Source organism: Myotis davidii, unplaced genomic scaffold (assembly GCF_000327345.1).
Source record: "Myotis davidii unplaced genomic scaffold, ASM32734v1 scaffold163, whole genome shotgun sequence".
NCBI lineage: Eukaryota > Metazoa > Chordata > Mammalia > Chiroptera > Vespertilionidae > Myotis > Myotis davidii.
The window spans coordinates 1,281,807-1,295,541 of record NW_006295056.1 but is presented as its reverse complement, the minus strand read 5'-3'; the positions used below and the strand labels follow the sequence as shown (position 1 = coordinate 1,295,541).

At 38.8% G+C, this 13,735-nt stretch overlaps 1 protein-coding gene across 1 annotated transcript in view; it reads left to right on the top strand.

Annotated features, from left to right (window-relative positions):
- The window catches only part of TMTC1 (transmembrane and tetratricopeptide repeat containing 1), a gene marked incomplete at its 5' end in the record, with an annotated part of 261,806 nt that overhangs the window by 245,827 nt on the left and 2,244 nt on the right, over positions 1–13,735 (top strand). The window contains 6 exons of the mRNA XM_006769654.2: positions 1,408–1,510; positions 4,065–4,200; positions 4,915–5,059; positions 5,963–6,100; positions 7,730–7,852; positions 10,243–10,320. Coding sequence (XP_006769717.2) covers positions 1,408–1,510; positions 4,065–4,200; positions 4,915–5,059; positions 5,963–6,100; positions 7,730–7,852; positions 10,243–10,320 — 723 coding nt within the window. The remainder of the gene's footprint in view (positions 1–1,407; positions 1,511–4,064; positions 4,201–4,914; positions 5,060–5,962; positions 6,101–7,729; positions 7,853–10,242; positions 10,321–13,735) is intronic.

Sequence of the window (13,735 nt, the reverse complement as noted above, 5' to 3'; positions counted from 1 at the left end):
ACATCCGCTGAGGGGTCTTGGATTGTGAGCGGGTGCAGGCCAGGCTGACGGACCCCACATCCACCACCACCCCCCCCCCATGCACAAATTTTGTGCACTGGCCCTCTAGTGATTCTATAATTTAGATAAGTGAAATTTGCCAGATTCAAACCACACTTTGTTCCCAAAATGGTACTTCAATGTGTGGATTTGAAGAAATGGCCTCTGTCATTCTGCAGAAGGTAAACTGTCTTTACTTTTCTGGGTCAAAGCAGAGTTAGGCTTCTTGGCTTATGCTGAGTGCTCTCAATACATTTTCATTCACAAGCTTAAGGTGTCATGTCTGAGAAAACTGATGCCATACCTTCCCTTGTCATTGAGTTGAATGCTTGGTAGTAGTAACTTGTGATAAAATTACAGAAAATGTCCACGTTCCAAGCATATTAAAGGAAAAGTTGTGATGTGCTTGATGCCAAATCATTTATTTTCACCTGACCTTACAATAGTACTAGGGAACTATGAACTTGTTTACTTGTGAGAAATTGTTAGAACCTGGGTAACGTCGATTCATTAATTATCTGTTACCTTCTACATTGTGAGGTGTATGTGACATGACAATCTAAGGTGGTTGTAGAGAAAAAGAAGTGCTTAAAAGCTAATTCAGAGTTATTAAAGTATGTTCCGTGAATGCTCAGAGAGTAGATCAGGGCAATTAGAAAATGATCCACTGGAGAAGTGGTGGTTGACTTGGACCTTGCCACAGAGGTAGGAGTTGCAGGCATGCCTTTGAGGGGACGTATATTCCTGTTGGAAGGAATAGCTTAGAGATGGAAAGCACAGGTTGGATAAAGGAAAGTGGCAAATAGTTGGGTGGGCTATAAGAAATATTTCAAAAAAGAAGGGATATGACAAAGCCTCCCATAATCTGCATCCACCTCTCCTCCCACTCTCCGCGCCCCCCCCCCACAAACCTCTCCAAATAAACCATACAGTGCAGCTAAAAAGAGTACTACCTATACAAATGCAGCTGTAAGACAACTATCCCAGGCCTCTCTGTCTCCCAGTCAGATTGCCACCTAGGAAGTATTCTTATATTGATGAGTCACCCATTTTCATCCAGAGACTTACTGGGTGGAGGGCATCCCATTCAAACAACCATTTTGAGGCTATTTCCAGCTATAGAGCAAATCCTTCCAGGTATCTCAGTGGACATCAGCTGTTTGCCACAAAGGAACGAAGCACAGGTATGAATTGTGGGCGTGTATGCAGTTATCATTGACTTTAATTCAGAAGAGTACCTCGTGTTGATCTCAGTGCCTATTGATTAATAGGTGCTCAGTAAATTTTTTCCTGCTTTTCTCACTTCTATTCATTTTATTGTTAATTCTTTCAACTTTCTCATTTATTTTTCTTTATTCTCTTGTAAAGGAGAGATTTAAGGAAGCTGAGGAAATGTACCAGGCTGGAATAAAGAACTGTCCAGATAGCTCAGACTTACACAACAACTATGGAGTTTTCTTAGTTGATACTGGTAAGTGAAATTAGAGAGAATCTGTTCTGTTGAGATTAGATAATGCTCTCGAGCAAAATGGCAACCACCCAAATAATGCCTCGGAAGTACAATTCACTGGGCTTGGCAGGATGCTAACACCACTGACAGTCACAGTGTGCCATGGAGCTGTCATTTATCTAAATCTTCAGGCTCAGTTCAGTAAAAGTGCCCAGTTCTTATAATCATATCTTTAGGGAAACTCCCCAGGAGACAGTAAGTAGTCTTGATGATTTAATGGCTCTTCTTTGAGTACCATTTATACAAGTTTATAAATCTATGATAATGAAATGTTCCTCTACAATGATGCACAACCTGCTCTGAATCTCGTTACTAGCAGATGGTAAATACTTTTCTGCAACTGATTTTTTTAAAAAGCCTCCAGAGTTATTATATTGTTCCTCATGTGGTATACGTTACAGAAACTGTATTATTGTAATTGATAAAGTACTCTTATATGACAGTGCTATGTAAAACACACTTACTCCATCCTATTTAATGCAAAACTTGACAGAGCAGGGATTCTGTTTTCTTTATGACTTGTGCTCCATATACTGTTGGCATGCTATGAACACTATAAAAGATTTAAAAAAAAAACATTTGAATTTAATGCAAAAGCACTACTTTGTTCCCATTAACTATTATACTACCTGCTACCGGCCCTGCAGTAAAAGTTAATTTTAATCATTTTGTCAGTGTGAAATATTCTAAAGGGTTTTGTTTTGGAGGATGTTGGAAGTTCTTCTGTTTTAGAGAACATAAATTTACATTGTGATACACTTAGAAACTGCCCATATTTTTACATGTAAAATGGTTTTGTAGTGCCACCTGCTGGTTCATTAGCAACATCATAATAAAGCCCATAACACAAAGATGTAAGCACCGGAAGAGGCCCATAGGCCTGATCTAGTCCTCTTCCTTCTACTTCAACAAAAAACCCCACCCCAATAAACACCACTGACAATACTATGTACCTTCCCACCACTTTCTCTATATTTATGTTTTTATACTGGTGCAATTCCCCCCATCACCAGTAATCTGGCACTCCTACTTAAACTTGCATTCAAAAAAGGTGGGTTTCTCTTGAGAAGATGCCTGTGTGGGTCATAACGTCCCACTCCATCTAAACATTAGACTCTTCTACCGCTCCATTACTTAGACATACTCTCACAGGAAGCTTCTGTGGTGAACCTTCTCAGACTAGAGAGACTTGATTCTAGTTCTGGCCTTTACCCTCACTTGCCCTGGGATCCCTGTCAAGTCTCTGAATGTCTTTGCACTTTAGTGTCTGTATCTGCAAGCAATAATTTTGTTTACCCTAATAGGTCCTAAGTCCTAAGAGGCAGCTACGCGGTATCAATAGGCAGCTAAATAACATCAAAAATACCTGCAAAGATCATATGAGACCACTTAATGAAAGTGTTTTAAAATGTACAATATATTGGACAAATGCAAGGTGGCATTACTTTTTTAAAATTAATGCCTTCTAAAAATATGTGGTTAAAAATATTTTTAGGTACAGCTAATACATGCTAATTTGTTTATTTACTTTTAATTTATCTTTATTGTTGAAAGTATTACAGATTCCCCTTTTTCCTCTGATTGCCCCCCTCCAACCCACTCCTACCCCCTCCCCCAGCCTTCACCGCACTATTGTCTCTGTCCATGGATTATGCATATAAGCATATGTTCTTGGTTAATCTCTTCCTGCAATACATTCTTATTTAAAGCAGTGTCTCAGGTGCGATGCTGTAGTATAGTAATTGAGACAGACACTTAGAAATTACTTCAGGACAGTTTTCTTTCTATAATAGCCAATTCCATGTTTTTGCATAATGAGTAGCAACACATCTTTATAAATAACAACCACTGATAATCTCAACACATCATATTAGCTAGGGTAATGGCCAGAAAGCACTTTGACTAAAATTAATAATATATAATATATATATTAAAAGAAACAGGGTCGCTGAAGAAAGAATGCATGAGGCCAATAGGGGTAAAGAATTATGAATTATAGATTTATTGTTATATCTGCTAGCAGAAAGGCTGAAGCCAAAACTGCATCAGCAGGGGGCGAGGGGGGACGCGGGATATTTATGTCTCTTGTAAGGGTCAGTCAGAGTAACCAGTGGGACCAGGTGCAGGTGGGGGCCAGGTGTAGGTGGTCCTTAGAAACTGGGTGAGGCTTTTGCTGGAAACCAAAGGCCATTAATCATGAAACCTACAATGAGAATAACAGGAAAATCACCGGGAGGGGCGAGAGCCCCAAGCAGAGCATACTGGAGTGCAAGAATGGGCCTGTTTCTATTGCTTTTTAATTGTTAATTTCTCTGGAAATGGGAATGAAACGTTAAATGGCTCAAAGTTAGGCAGTGGCAAGGAGAAGAAGCCCGAATGCACAGTAATTCACACGCTGAATAATTGATGGCATGGCTCTGTAAGAAGAATGATGTACATCAGAAGAGAAATGAAAGCCCTCGTGTATTTTATAATTAAGGCATGTTCTGCTCTTCTCACGCACCTCTGGTTATAGGATCTCCCGAGAAGGCAGTGGCCCATTACCAACAGGCCATCAAACTTAGCCCGAGTCATGACGTGGCCATGGTGAACCTGGGGAGGCTCTACAGGTCCCTGGGAGACAACAGCATGGCTGAAGAGTGGTACAAACGGTAAACGTCTTTTCTTTCAATTTTAAGTCGCCCAAAGACCTCTGCAATTGCCCATCAACTTAAAAAAATGTTTTTAATTTTTTTAAGTACATTTGACATATTAGTTTTAGGTGAGTCTACATTTATATACCTTACGATGTGATCACCACGATAAAGCTAGTAACCACCTGTCCCTGTACTGTTATTATATTATTGACCACAGCATCAAATTTTTAATTCATTGGGACAGGTATATTATCAGAATGCTAACAAATTTTGCCGGTGCAGGCAATACAGATTCTTATCGCCAAAGAGAACAATGCAACACTGTCAGGGGTATCCCAGTTAATGACTTTCTTGCCCGCTGGTTAGAACATGGTGCTAACCAAGGTTGGAATTTAATTCCCACTGTTTTCTGAAGTGATGGACTGCAACCCAAAGCACCAATAGCAGTTTCAAAAGTGGATATAAATGAAATATTATGCATACATCACAACAAGTCTGTCACCATTGCTGGAATAGACCCTGGGGCTCAGTTTCCACCCTGTTAGGCCACTAGAGATGTTCATATAGTCAGAGAATGGCACTGCGATGTTGTTTAAACATGCTTCTTGATATAAGAACAAAGATCATATTGGCACAAAATCTCAAACCTGGACAGCCATCCCTAAGTTCTGACCTTCGGAAGTGTACCTACCAGAAGAAAAGTGTTAATCCGCCTTTCTTAAAACTCAGCGCCCTGAAGGTGGCACGCAAAGCGGAGACCCTGTCGCCTTTGGGAGCACTATTCTACAACACGGGCCGTTATGAAGAGGCCTTGCAGATTTACCGGGAAGCTGCGGCACTTCAGCCTTCTCACCGGGAACTCCGCCTGGCCCTGGTGAGTACGTGGGCTACGCACATGAAGCTGGGAACAGACACAGAGCATGCAGCTGAGGGAGCTGTGGTCAGCAGGCCTCAGAACGGGAACCGGAATTGCTATAATAGATCCATGTTATAAATATTCATTTAACCAATGTTAGAGCCATTTATACAAGGCCTGGATGCTAAAAATACTTTTTAATTTTTGTTTGGAAATAATTTTAAACTTGCAAAAATTTGCAAGAATATTAAATAACTCCCGTATCCTCTTTCACCCAAATTGAGCAGTTTTCAGCATTTTTATGCATTTGTTTACCACCTTCTCATGGATGTATGTATGTGTGTATGACATATATGTATACATGTGCATATTTAGGCAAGTATTGTGTGCATATACACATTATTGATGTCATTTCTTCCTGAGCCACGTGAGAATTATAGGCCTCATTCCTTTGATTTCTAAATAATCAGCATATAGTTCCTAAGAATAAGGACATTCTCTAACATAACCACAGTATGGTTTTCAAAGTCAGGGAAATTAACAATAACAATGTTTTTTATTTCAACCTTGGATCAATACTTCTTTTCCTCAGATTTTCAGTACATGACACTTATCTTGTTACAAACACAGGAAATCATTTCTCTTTTGACATATTTAGTCAACTTTTAAAAAAGGCACAAGTCATTTCATTGAATATTTTTAACGTTCCCGCCATTCACATGGAAATGCATGCACATACATAAATAACAGGCAACAAAAGTTAGAGCCTCGATGCTGTGGCGATTTGTCCCTGTCTGTGTGTCACAAACAGGTGCTCAGCACTTTTGTCTGGGGTGTTTCCCAGTGCCTCCGTTCAAGGATGCTTTATTTGATGAGGTAATAATGAAATGTCTCTAAGCCAAGGTCAGTGTGGTTTTGCAGGCTCAGGTTTTGGCCATGATGGGTCAGACGAAAGAAGCTGAAAAGATGACCAATCACATTGTATCAGAGGACACTGGATGCCTTGAATGCTATCGCCTGCTGTCAGCAATCTACAGCAAGCAGGAGCAGCACAACAAGGTACAGAGGACACTGGAGTTTCTTGGATTTGTAGGTAGAAAATGGGGAGCCCCTAAATGGGCTCCAGGCTGCACGGTAACAAGGCTGAGCTGTCTTGAATATCATCAGTTGGCATATCCTATCTCATGGGTGCTTTTCACAGGTATCCCTTTAACTCTTAAGATATCCCCTGACATAATATGGGCTTAGCTCACTCTTGGTCTGAAGATTTTTATGTGGTATTATCTCAGTTTGTTTTCAGCTGACTCTAGAAAAGATAAAGACTAACATTTGTATACTTTATCATTTTCCATTTTCTTTAAATATTTTTTATGCAATCCTTACAACAAGCCTGTAAGGCAGGTCATTAACCCTGTGTTGCAACTGTTATTGTTTATCTCCATTTTAAAGGTTACATAACCAGTAAACTCATGAACTAATTCAACAAAATACTGATTGAATACCTACTACATGTCAAACACTGTAGTAGACACCAGGAATAAAGTGGTATGACCAAAATAAAATCATCACCCTTGTCCTCAAGGAATTTACAGTAGACAGGAGTTTACAGGAGACAGAGATTGGACAGGTAATCACAAGATCAATGTAGTAGAATTATAGCTGTGCTCAGCGATATCATGAAGAATGACATGGTCCCTAACAAGAATATAATCAGGGGACCTGAGTGGTATTGGAGGTCAGGTTCCCTGCAGAGTGATGTGAAAGTGAGGGCTGAGTGATGAATAGGAATTATTAGACAAAAGGTAGGCAGTGAAGAGCATTCCAGGAAAAACAGCACATGCAAAGGCCCTGTGGCAATAGCGATTAGCCTGTCTGAGGGATGGGCATGAGGGAGCAGGGTGCAGTGTAACATATGGCTGCAGAGTATGTTGGGGACTAGACCTCAAGGCTAGGAACCAGGACAGAAGTCTTGTTCCTTATCCTGGGAGAAGCCTTGGGGTTTTAAGCAGAAGAGCAACACCATCAGGTGTGTGCTTCGAAGAGATCTCTGGGTGCGTGGGCTGGAGCAGTGTGTGGTGAGGGCAGAGTGAGCACCAGGCACCGAAGCAGAGGCTATGGGAGGGTCCAGATGGGCACACAGTCAGGGAATTATTTTGTTTTCTTTCAACTAGATCATATAACCTCCCTGTAAAGTGATTCAGGGACATTTCATTGTCACTGATATAAATGGAAACCTAGAGCATAAGGAAGTTACTTCATCAGAGCTAAATTCTTATTGAGAACATTAAAGAGAATTAAGAATTGATTGTCACTTGCCACCCCTGCTAGTTCATAAGAACAAAAGTAGCCCTAGCCAGTTTGGCTCAGTGGATAGAGTGTCAGCTTGCACACTTAAGGGTCCAGGGTTTGATTCTGGTTAGGGGCACATGCCGGGGTTGTGGGCTCCATCCCCACTGGGGATGTGCAGGAGGCAGCCGATCCATGATTCCCATCATTGATGTTTCTCCTTCTCCCTCTCTCCCTCTCCCTTCCTCTCTGAAATCCATAAAAAATTTTAATAAAAAAAATAAAAAGAGGACCTGGAAAAATATTTTAAAAAAAGAACAAAAAGGTATAAATTTTATCATTTAAATTTGTTTTCCTTTATCTAGTCTACATTTATTCTGTTTTAATTTCCAACCCATACAGGCACTTGACTCTATAGACAAGGCTCTCCAGCTGAAACCAAAGGACCCAAAGGTCATTTCTGAACTTTTCTTCACAAAAGGAAATCAACTAAGAGAGCAGAACCTTCTGGACAAAGCTTTTGAGGTACATACACTTAATCAAATTATGTTACTAAATTCATGAATTGAAATTTAATACTCCCTGAATCTAAGATCATTGGCATGTTTGTGAAGTTTCTGATTAATCAACTGGACATTAAAAGTTTATTTTTTATAATTGAGCTTCTGGTTTTTGATTATTCAGAATTCTGTGATAACTCTGCATTAATTCCTGAATTACCATCTCTAACTTGTTGTTTGACGCATTCTATGTTTTGCCCTCATATCAGCTTCTCTTCCTCTCTCTCTGTCTCTCTCTGTGTGTCCTCTGTCTCCTTTTCTCTCTGTTTGTATTCAATCCCATCTCTTCCAGCTGATCTAGTGCCTGAATAGCGTTGGACCTATCCACATGGCCCTGTACCCCCCTCTCCTCCCCTCGCTGATTCCCACTCATCCACCAGCACAGCCTGGGTCGTCCTCCCTGGGAGGCTCTCTGGACCATCCTTTCTCCTAGTGACCATGATGCCACCGAATGCTGAAAACACTAATGTCTCCACCAGTCATTTGAGCAGGCCATGTATTAAGTTGTATTGGATCCTTTCTTGCTCCCCTCCCTGACCCCTCTGTGTGCTGTGTGCATGCATTTTTACTCCCCAGTTAGGCTGTACCCGTGTGCAAAGGGTCTGATTCCTTCTGTGTTCTAAATACAGTATGATGGATCTTACAGGTATTCACTATGTACAGCTTTGGAATACCACCGATGCCCAACTTGAAATAAAAAAGACATTTACAAATATGAGTAGAAATGTTACAGATACCAGACATCTCCCTTGTAACTGGTAAAGCCACAATTTGGAATTAATGTAGTAAAAATATGACACTAAATATATCATGGGAAATAAAATCTCAAATGATGTAATTTTTTTCTTTAAGTAAACTGTGGGTGACTTTTAAAATATGATTGAAAAACACTTGTGAAGATAATTGGGGGAAAATTAGACCCTTCAAACAGTAATGGTGGCATATTTCAGAACCTTGCATTTTCTCTTGCTTTATGAATGTTTTCTACACCATTGTTCTTAAGTTATTTGTAACTAATAGGACAGCTTAATGACTAAATAATTAGTAATTTAATTATGAATATTTACATGGGGTCTGTATCTTATATATTGTATGAAAACAAAAGTATCAGTTGCTTGACCAGTGGATCAAATACTCATCATAGAGTAGCTGGATTTCTGAAAACAAGAGTACAGCCATTAGTTATTAGTAACAGCTAAAATGTGATAGCACTTTTATGTATGATTCACATGTACTTATTAGTAATTTAATATTCACAACAAGCATATAAGAAAGTCATGGTCATTGTCTCCTTTTGCAGTTGGAAAAAAAACTGAGAATCAGAGGTTATGACATTGCTCAAGGTCACACAGAGGATAAGAAATGGATCCAGGATTTGAATCTATACCCCATCTATACTACACCCTATCTCTGTAGATAAAAATTTAAGACGTATTCTTCAAGTCTTTAAAGCGGATTTTTAACAGTATATAGTTTCTTAACAGATTCTCATCACTTTATGGATCTGGTCAGTTGCCTTCTTGCTAATGAAAATAGCAAGGAGTATTAAACTACACACACACACACACACACACACAGATACCTAGCTTTGTAATTAAACACTTTGTAAAGGCAACACTCATAACATTTAGTTATATTTAAGGTGACTACTCTTAAAATCAAGACTCAGTGGTGAGCTTGCCTTTGATGCAAAACAGCAAACAAAATATTAAAAATATACCTCACAAATATAAATTAATCGGATACAGGTAATTTAGGCACAAAAAAAGTATCCGAGGGTCAAGTAATTCTCTTCAAAGATTGAAGAACTTTCATATGGAAGAAAAAGAAAAGAAAGGTTTTCTAATGATTAAAACTATCCCCTAGTAAAATAGAAATCCTTAAAGGAGTAATGAGCATCCTGCAAGATTTCAAGCATAGACCAAATAACCAGGTCAGTGATCTTGTAGGGTTAAGCCGTTTAGGAAACTAAGTTCCTATGAATATATATATATATAGTCCTTACAAACTCCATTTATAGTGAAAAAGGCCAAAAAGCACCAAGTTCTTGCAGGTCAAGGCCAAGGGGAAATGATTCACTATAATAGAAATCCCCCGGATTCCCTGCAGGCGTCTCATTCTCAAGTCTAAACATTAGCTCTGCAAGGAAATTACACATATCCGTTTCCTCTACTTTAGGCTCATCAGCGTTAAAAATTAATAGAAATAAATGGAACCCCTGTGAACCAGAAGTGGCTGTTCATTTTCTTAACCATTTAGATTGTCACATACAAAGAAAGTAGTTTTCACAGTTATGTGTTGGTAAAGGTGGATTCTTTTTGATTCCCAACCTGAAGATATTTCTTATATATTTAGAGCTATAAAGCTGCTGTGGAACTAAATCCAGATCAAGCACAGGCCTGGATGAACATGGGTGGAATCCAGCACATCAAGGTAAGAGAAGAATACACTTCCGGGTGAACCAGCTTTTCCATGATGTTTTCTCTTTCTGTCTTTCTTCTCTCGTAAAAGATTGAGAAACTATTCCCAATTTACTCCTCGAATTATTTAAATACCCCAAACATAATTGTTTAAAAGTAAAATTAGCACAGTTTATGCTCACTTTGTATCCTAGATAGTCAATATCAGGAAGCCATTTAAAGAATAAATCTATATAAATTAGATTCCATGATTTTGTTTATCACAAAAAAAGTCATATGCACTTGAGAGGTATCCTGATAGAACAGGTAAAATCTGCACTTGTGAACTAACAGCCTTGGACTTTAGTGTAGTTTATTTTCCTGCAGTTTCACTCGCTGTCTAGAGCAAGTGTTACTTTAAATATTACGTTACTATTTCTTATACCTAATGTATCTTTTATTCTCTAACCTTCTACTAAAAAACCAGGTTGCTTGTTTGTGGTTGCTTTGTTTTGTGAATTATTGAAAATGATCCTTTGGGAGATTATATCTATAACTAATAAAATCAGAGAGAGATTCATTCACTCACCCATTCATTTGAGCGTCATTTATAAAGTATCCTTTGTGCCAAGTACTCTTCCAGTCACTAGGAATACAACAATGAACTAATAAAACAAAAAGTCCTGTCCTCTTAGAGTGAACATTCCAGAAGGGGGAATTAGGCAATAAGTAAATAAATACATATTTACACACATAAAATGTATCAGTTGGTAATAGGTGCTATGGAGAAAAAGGAGAGAAAAAAGATAGGAATGTCAGGGGATAAGGGCTCAAATTTTGAATTATAGTGGTTAGGGAAGGCCTCAGTTTAAAAAGCAATATTTGAGCAGAGACCCGAAGAGAGGAAACCATGGTGCAAAAATAACGAATGATTATGTGCAGAGGTCCTGAGGGGCAAGTGTGCTTGCTGTGCTTGAGGAGGCAAGTGAGAGAAAATGGTAGAAACCGGGGTCAGAGGATCTAATCATGCAGAATCTTGAAGGGGATTGTAGGGTCTTTAACTTTTATGCCAAATGAGGTAGGGTCCTCAGGGGGACTTTGAGCAGAGAAATACCATGGGCTGACATGTTTTTAAGGATCACTCTAGTTTAGCTAACTTATTTTCAGACTTCTATCAGTTATCTGTGACTAATCTAAGAGAAGAACATTGGTGGTGAATCCAAGCATGAGCCACAAAACCAGAGCTTTGATCTTAATAATGTTCTAGGTCAGTGATGGTGAACCTATGGCACGCGTGTCAGAGGTGACACGCAAACTCATTTTTTTGGTTGATTTTTCTTTATTAAATGGCATTTAAATATATAAAATAAATATCAAAAATATAAGTCTTTGTTTTACTATGGTTGCAAATATCAAAAAATTTCTATATGTGACACGGCACCAGAGTTAAGTTAGGGTTTTTCAAAATGCTGACACACCGAGCTCAAAAGGTTTGCCATCACTGTTCTAGGTTGTCTAGCAACATCTAGTTGGGAAACATAGAATGAGTTTACTTTTAAAATAGTAACATAATAATTTTAAATATTTAAATCATATATTAAATAGTTGAATTTTCAAATAATATGCGCACTATATATTTAGATGCAGTGCACCTGCATTTAAAGCAATGGGCTTAATTATTAATTAGAAAAAAGTAAAACTATATACTGAAGAGCATCTAAAAAGTCTATAAATACAAAGAAGATCGTACATTTATTATACCTTCTTAAATTAACAAGTGAACCCGTTATTTAAATTTCAAAGTACTGCTCCTTGAAAAGGTGTCTGGGAGTTAAAGAAGGATATATTGAGTGTGTTTTTTAAATATAGTAAATGCGCTGATTAAAAAGTTAATATATCCTGTTTTTCATTTTTTATAACATCATGTATTAGTTGGACAACATAAAGTTGCTAAGTTTATATTTTTAAAATGGTCTAATTTCAGTGAGTCATATCCTGTATAATAAAAGGCTAATTTGCAAATCAACTGAACAGGGGAACAACCGGTCTCTATGAGTGCACTGACCACCAGGGGGCAGATGCTCAACAAAGCAACTGCCTCCTGGTGGTCAGTGTGCTCCCACAGGGGGAGCACCACTCAGCCAGAAGCCAGGCTCACGGCTAGCTAGCCTAGTGGTGGTGGTGGCAATGCTAAGGATTCCTTGGGGGATGTCCGACTGGGAGAGGGCTCAGGCCGGGCTGAGGGAGAAAGCTGGTGATCAGAGAAGGCGATGCCAGGGCACCAGGCCGAGACGTACATTTAGAGAAACGTCTTCGAAGACAATTTCAAAATCAACTGCAGTAGAAACATACTTTGAAGCCACTTGAAGACCCACAAGTTCAGTTGTTTGCATGTGTGTGCTAAGCTTAGTAAGTGGCAGAAGACACTTGGAAGGAATGTTTGAGTTGAAAAAAATGATTTAATGTAGTAAGTCCAGGTTCTCATTTGTTTGGAATTCTTTTTAGCCTCTTATCAGCATCAGTGTTAATAATCAGAAATATCTTCATTGCGTGCATGCCAGACCCTGGATTCCCAATGTACAATTTCCTGTTCAGTCATTTCCACCCTCCTTTTCACAGATATGCCAAGTGAATGCTGTAAGAAACACAGTTTACATGAAGCCTGGAGAGTCATTGAATTATAAAATAATGATGGTATCAGAATGACTGCTCACTGAAGCTCTTGACACATATTAACTCATTTGGAAGATGGATAAGCATCCAATAAATATTAGTTGCTATTGCTTAGATAGAGAATACTTTCACGCCAAGAGAATACTACTTTAAATTGTGATGGAAATTTAGAGAGAGACTGGTTTTCATGCACACTGAGCTATAACTGAATTAAATAGAGCAAATACATATTTTTTGGAATGGAAAGATTTCTAACAGTCTTAGTACACATTTAGTAGCAGAAAGGGGGATGGAAAAGGTTAATACTTGTGACTAATTCACCAGGGACCATCTGGAACCAGGTAAGCATGGTTGCCAGTTAGATGGGGCCAACAGAGAACAGAGACAGGTGTCTCCAGCAGGTCAGGAATGACATCCCTACTCGCCTCCTTTAAAAGTATCCAGCAGGTACATATTGTCACACACCTAGAATATTAGATAAATGTGACTCCATATACTTACCAGTTCTTTTCATTTTATAAAAATCTTACATTTGCATCAAAGGCTGTATTAGCAAAGGGCTGTATTGGTTAATTTTTTGTTGTCTGTTAGTTTAATTTGAAGATTAAAATAACACCTACCACTAAGGAGGCATTATAGATTTCTAAATTATTTACTTTTGTATTATTACTCTAGAAGTTTCAAAACCATTTCCCCACACATGCGCTTCTCTCGCTCAACACAGGAGCTGCCCCCTGGTGGTCAGTGTGCTCCCACTGTTGTTTTTCCTCTCTCTC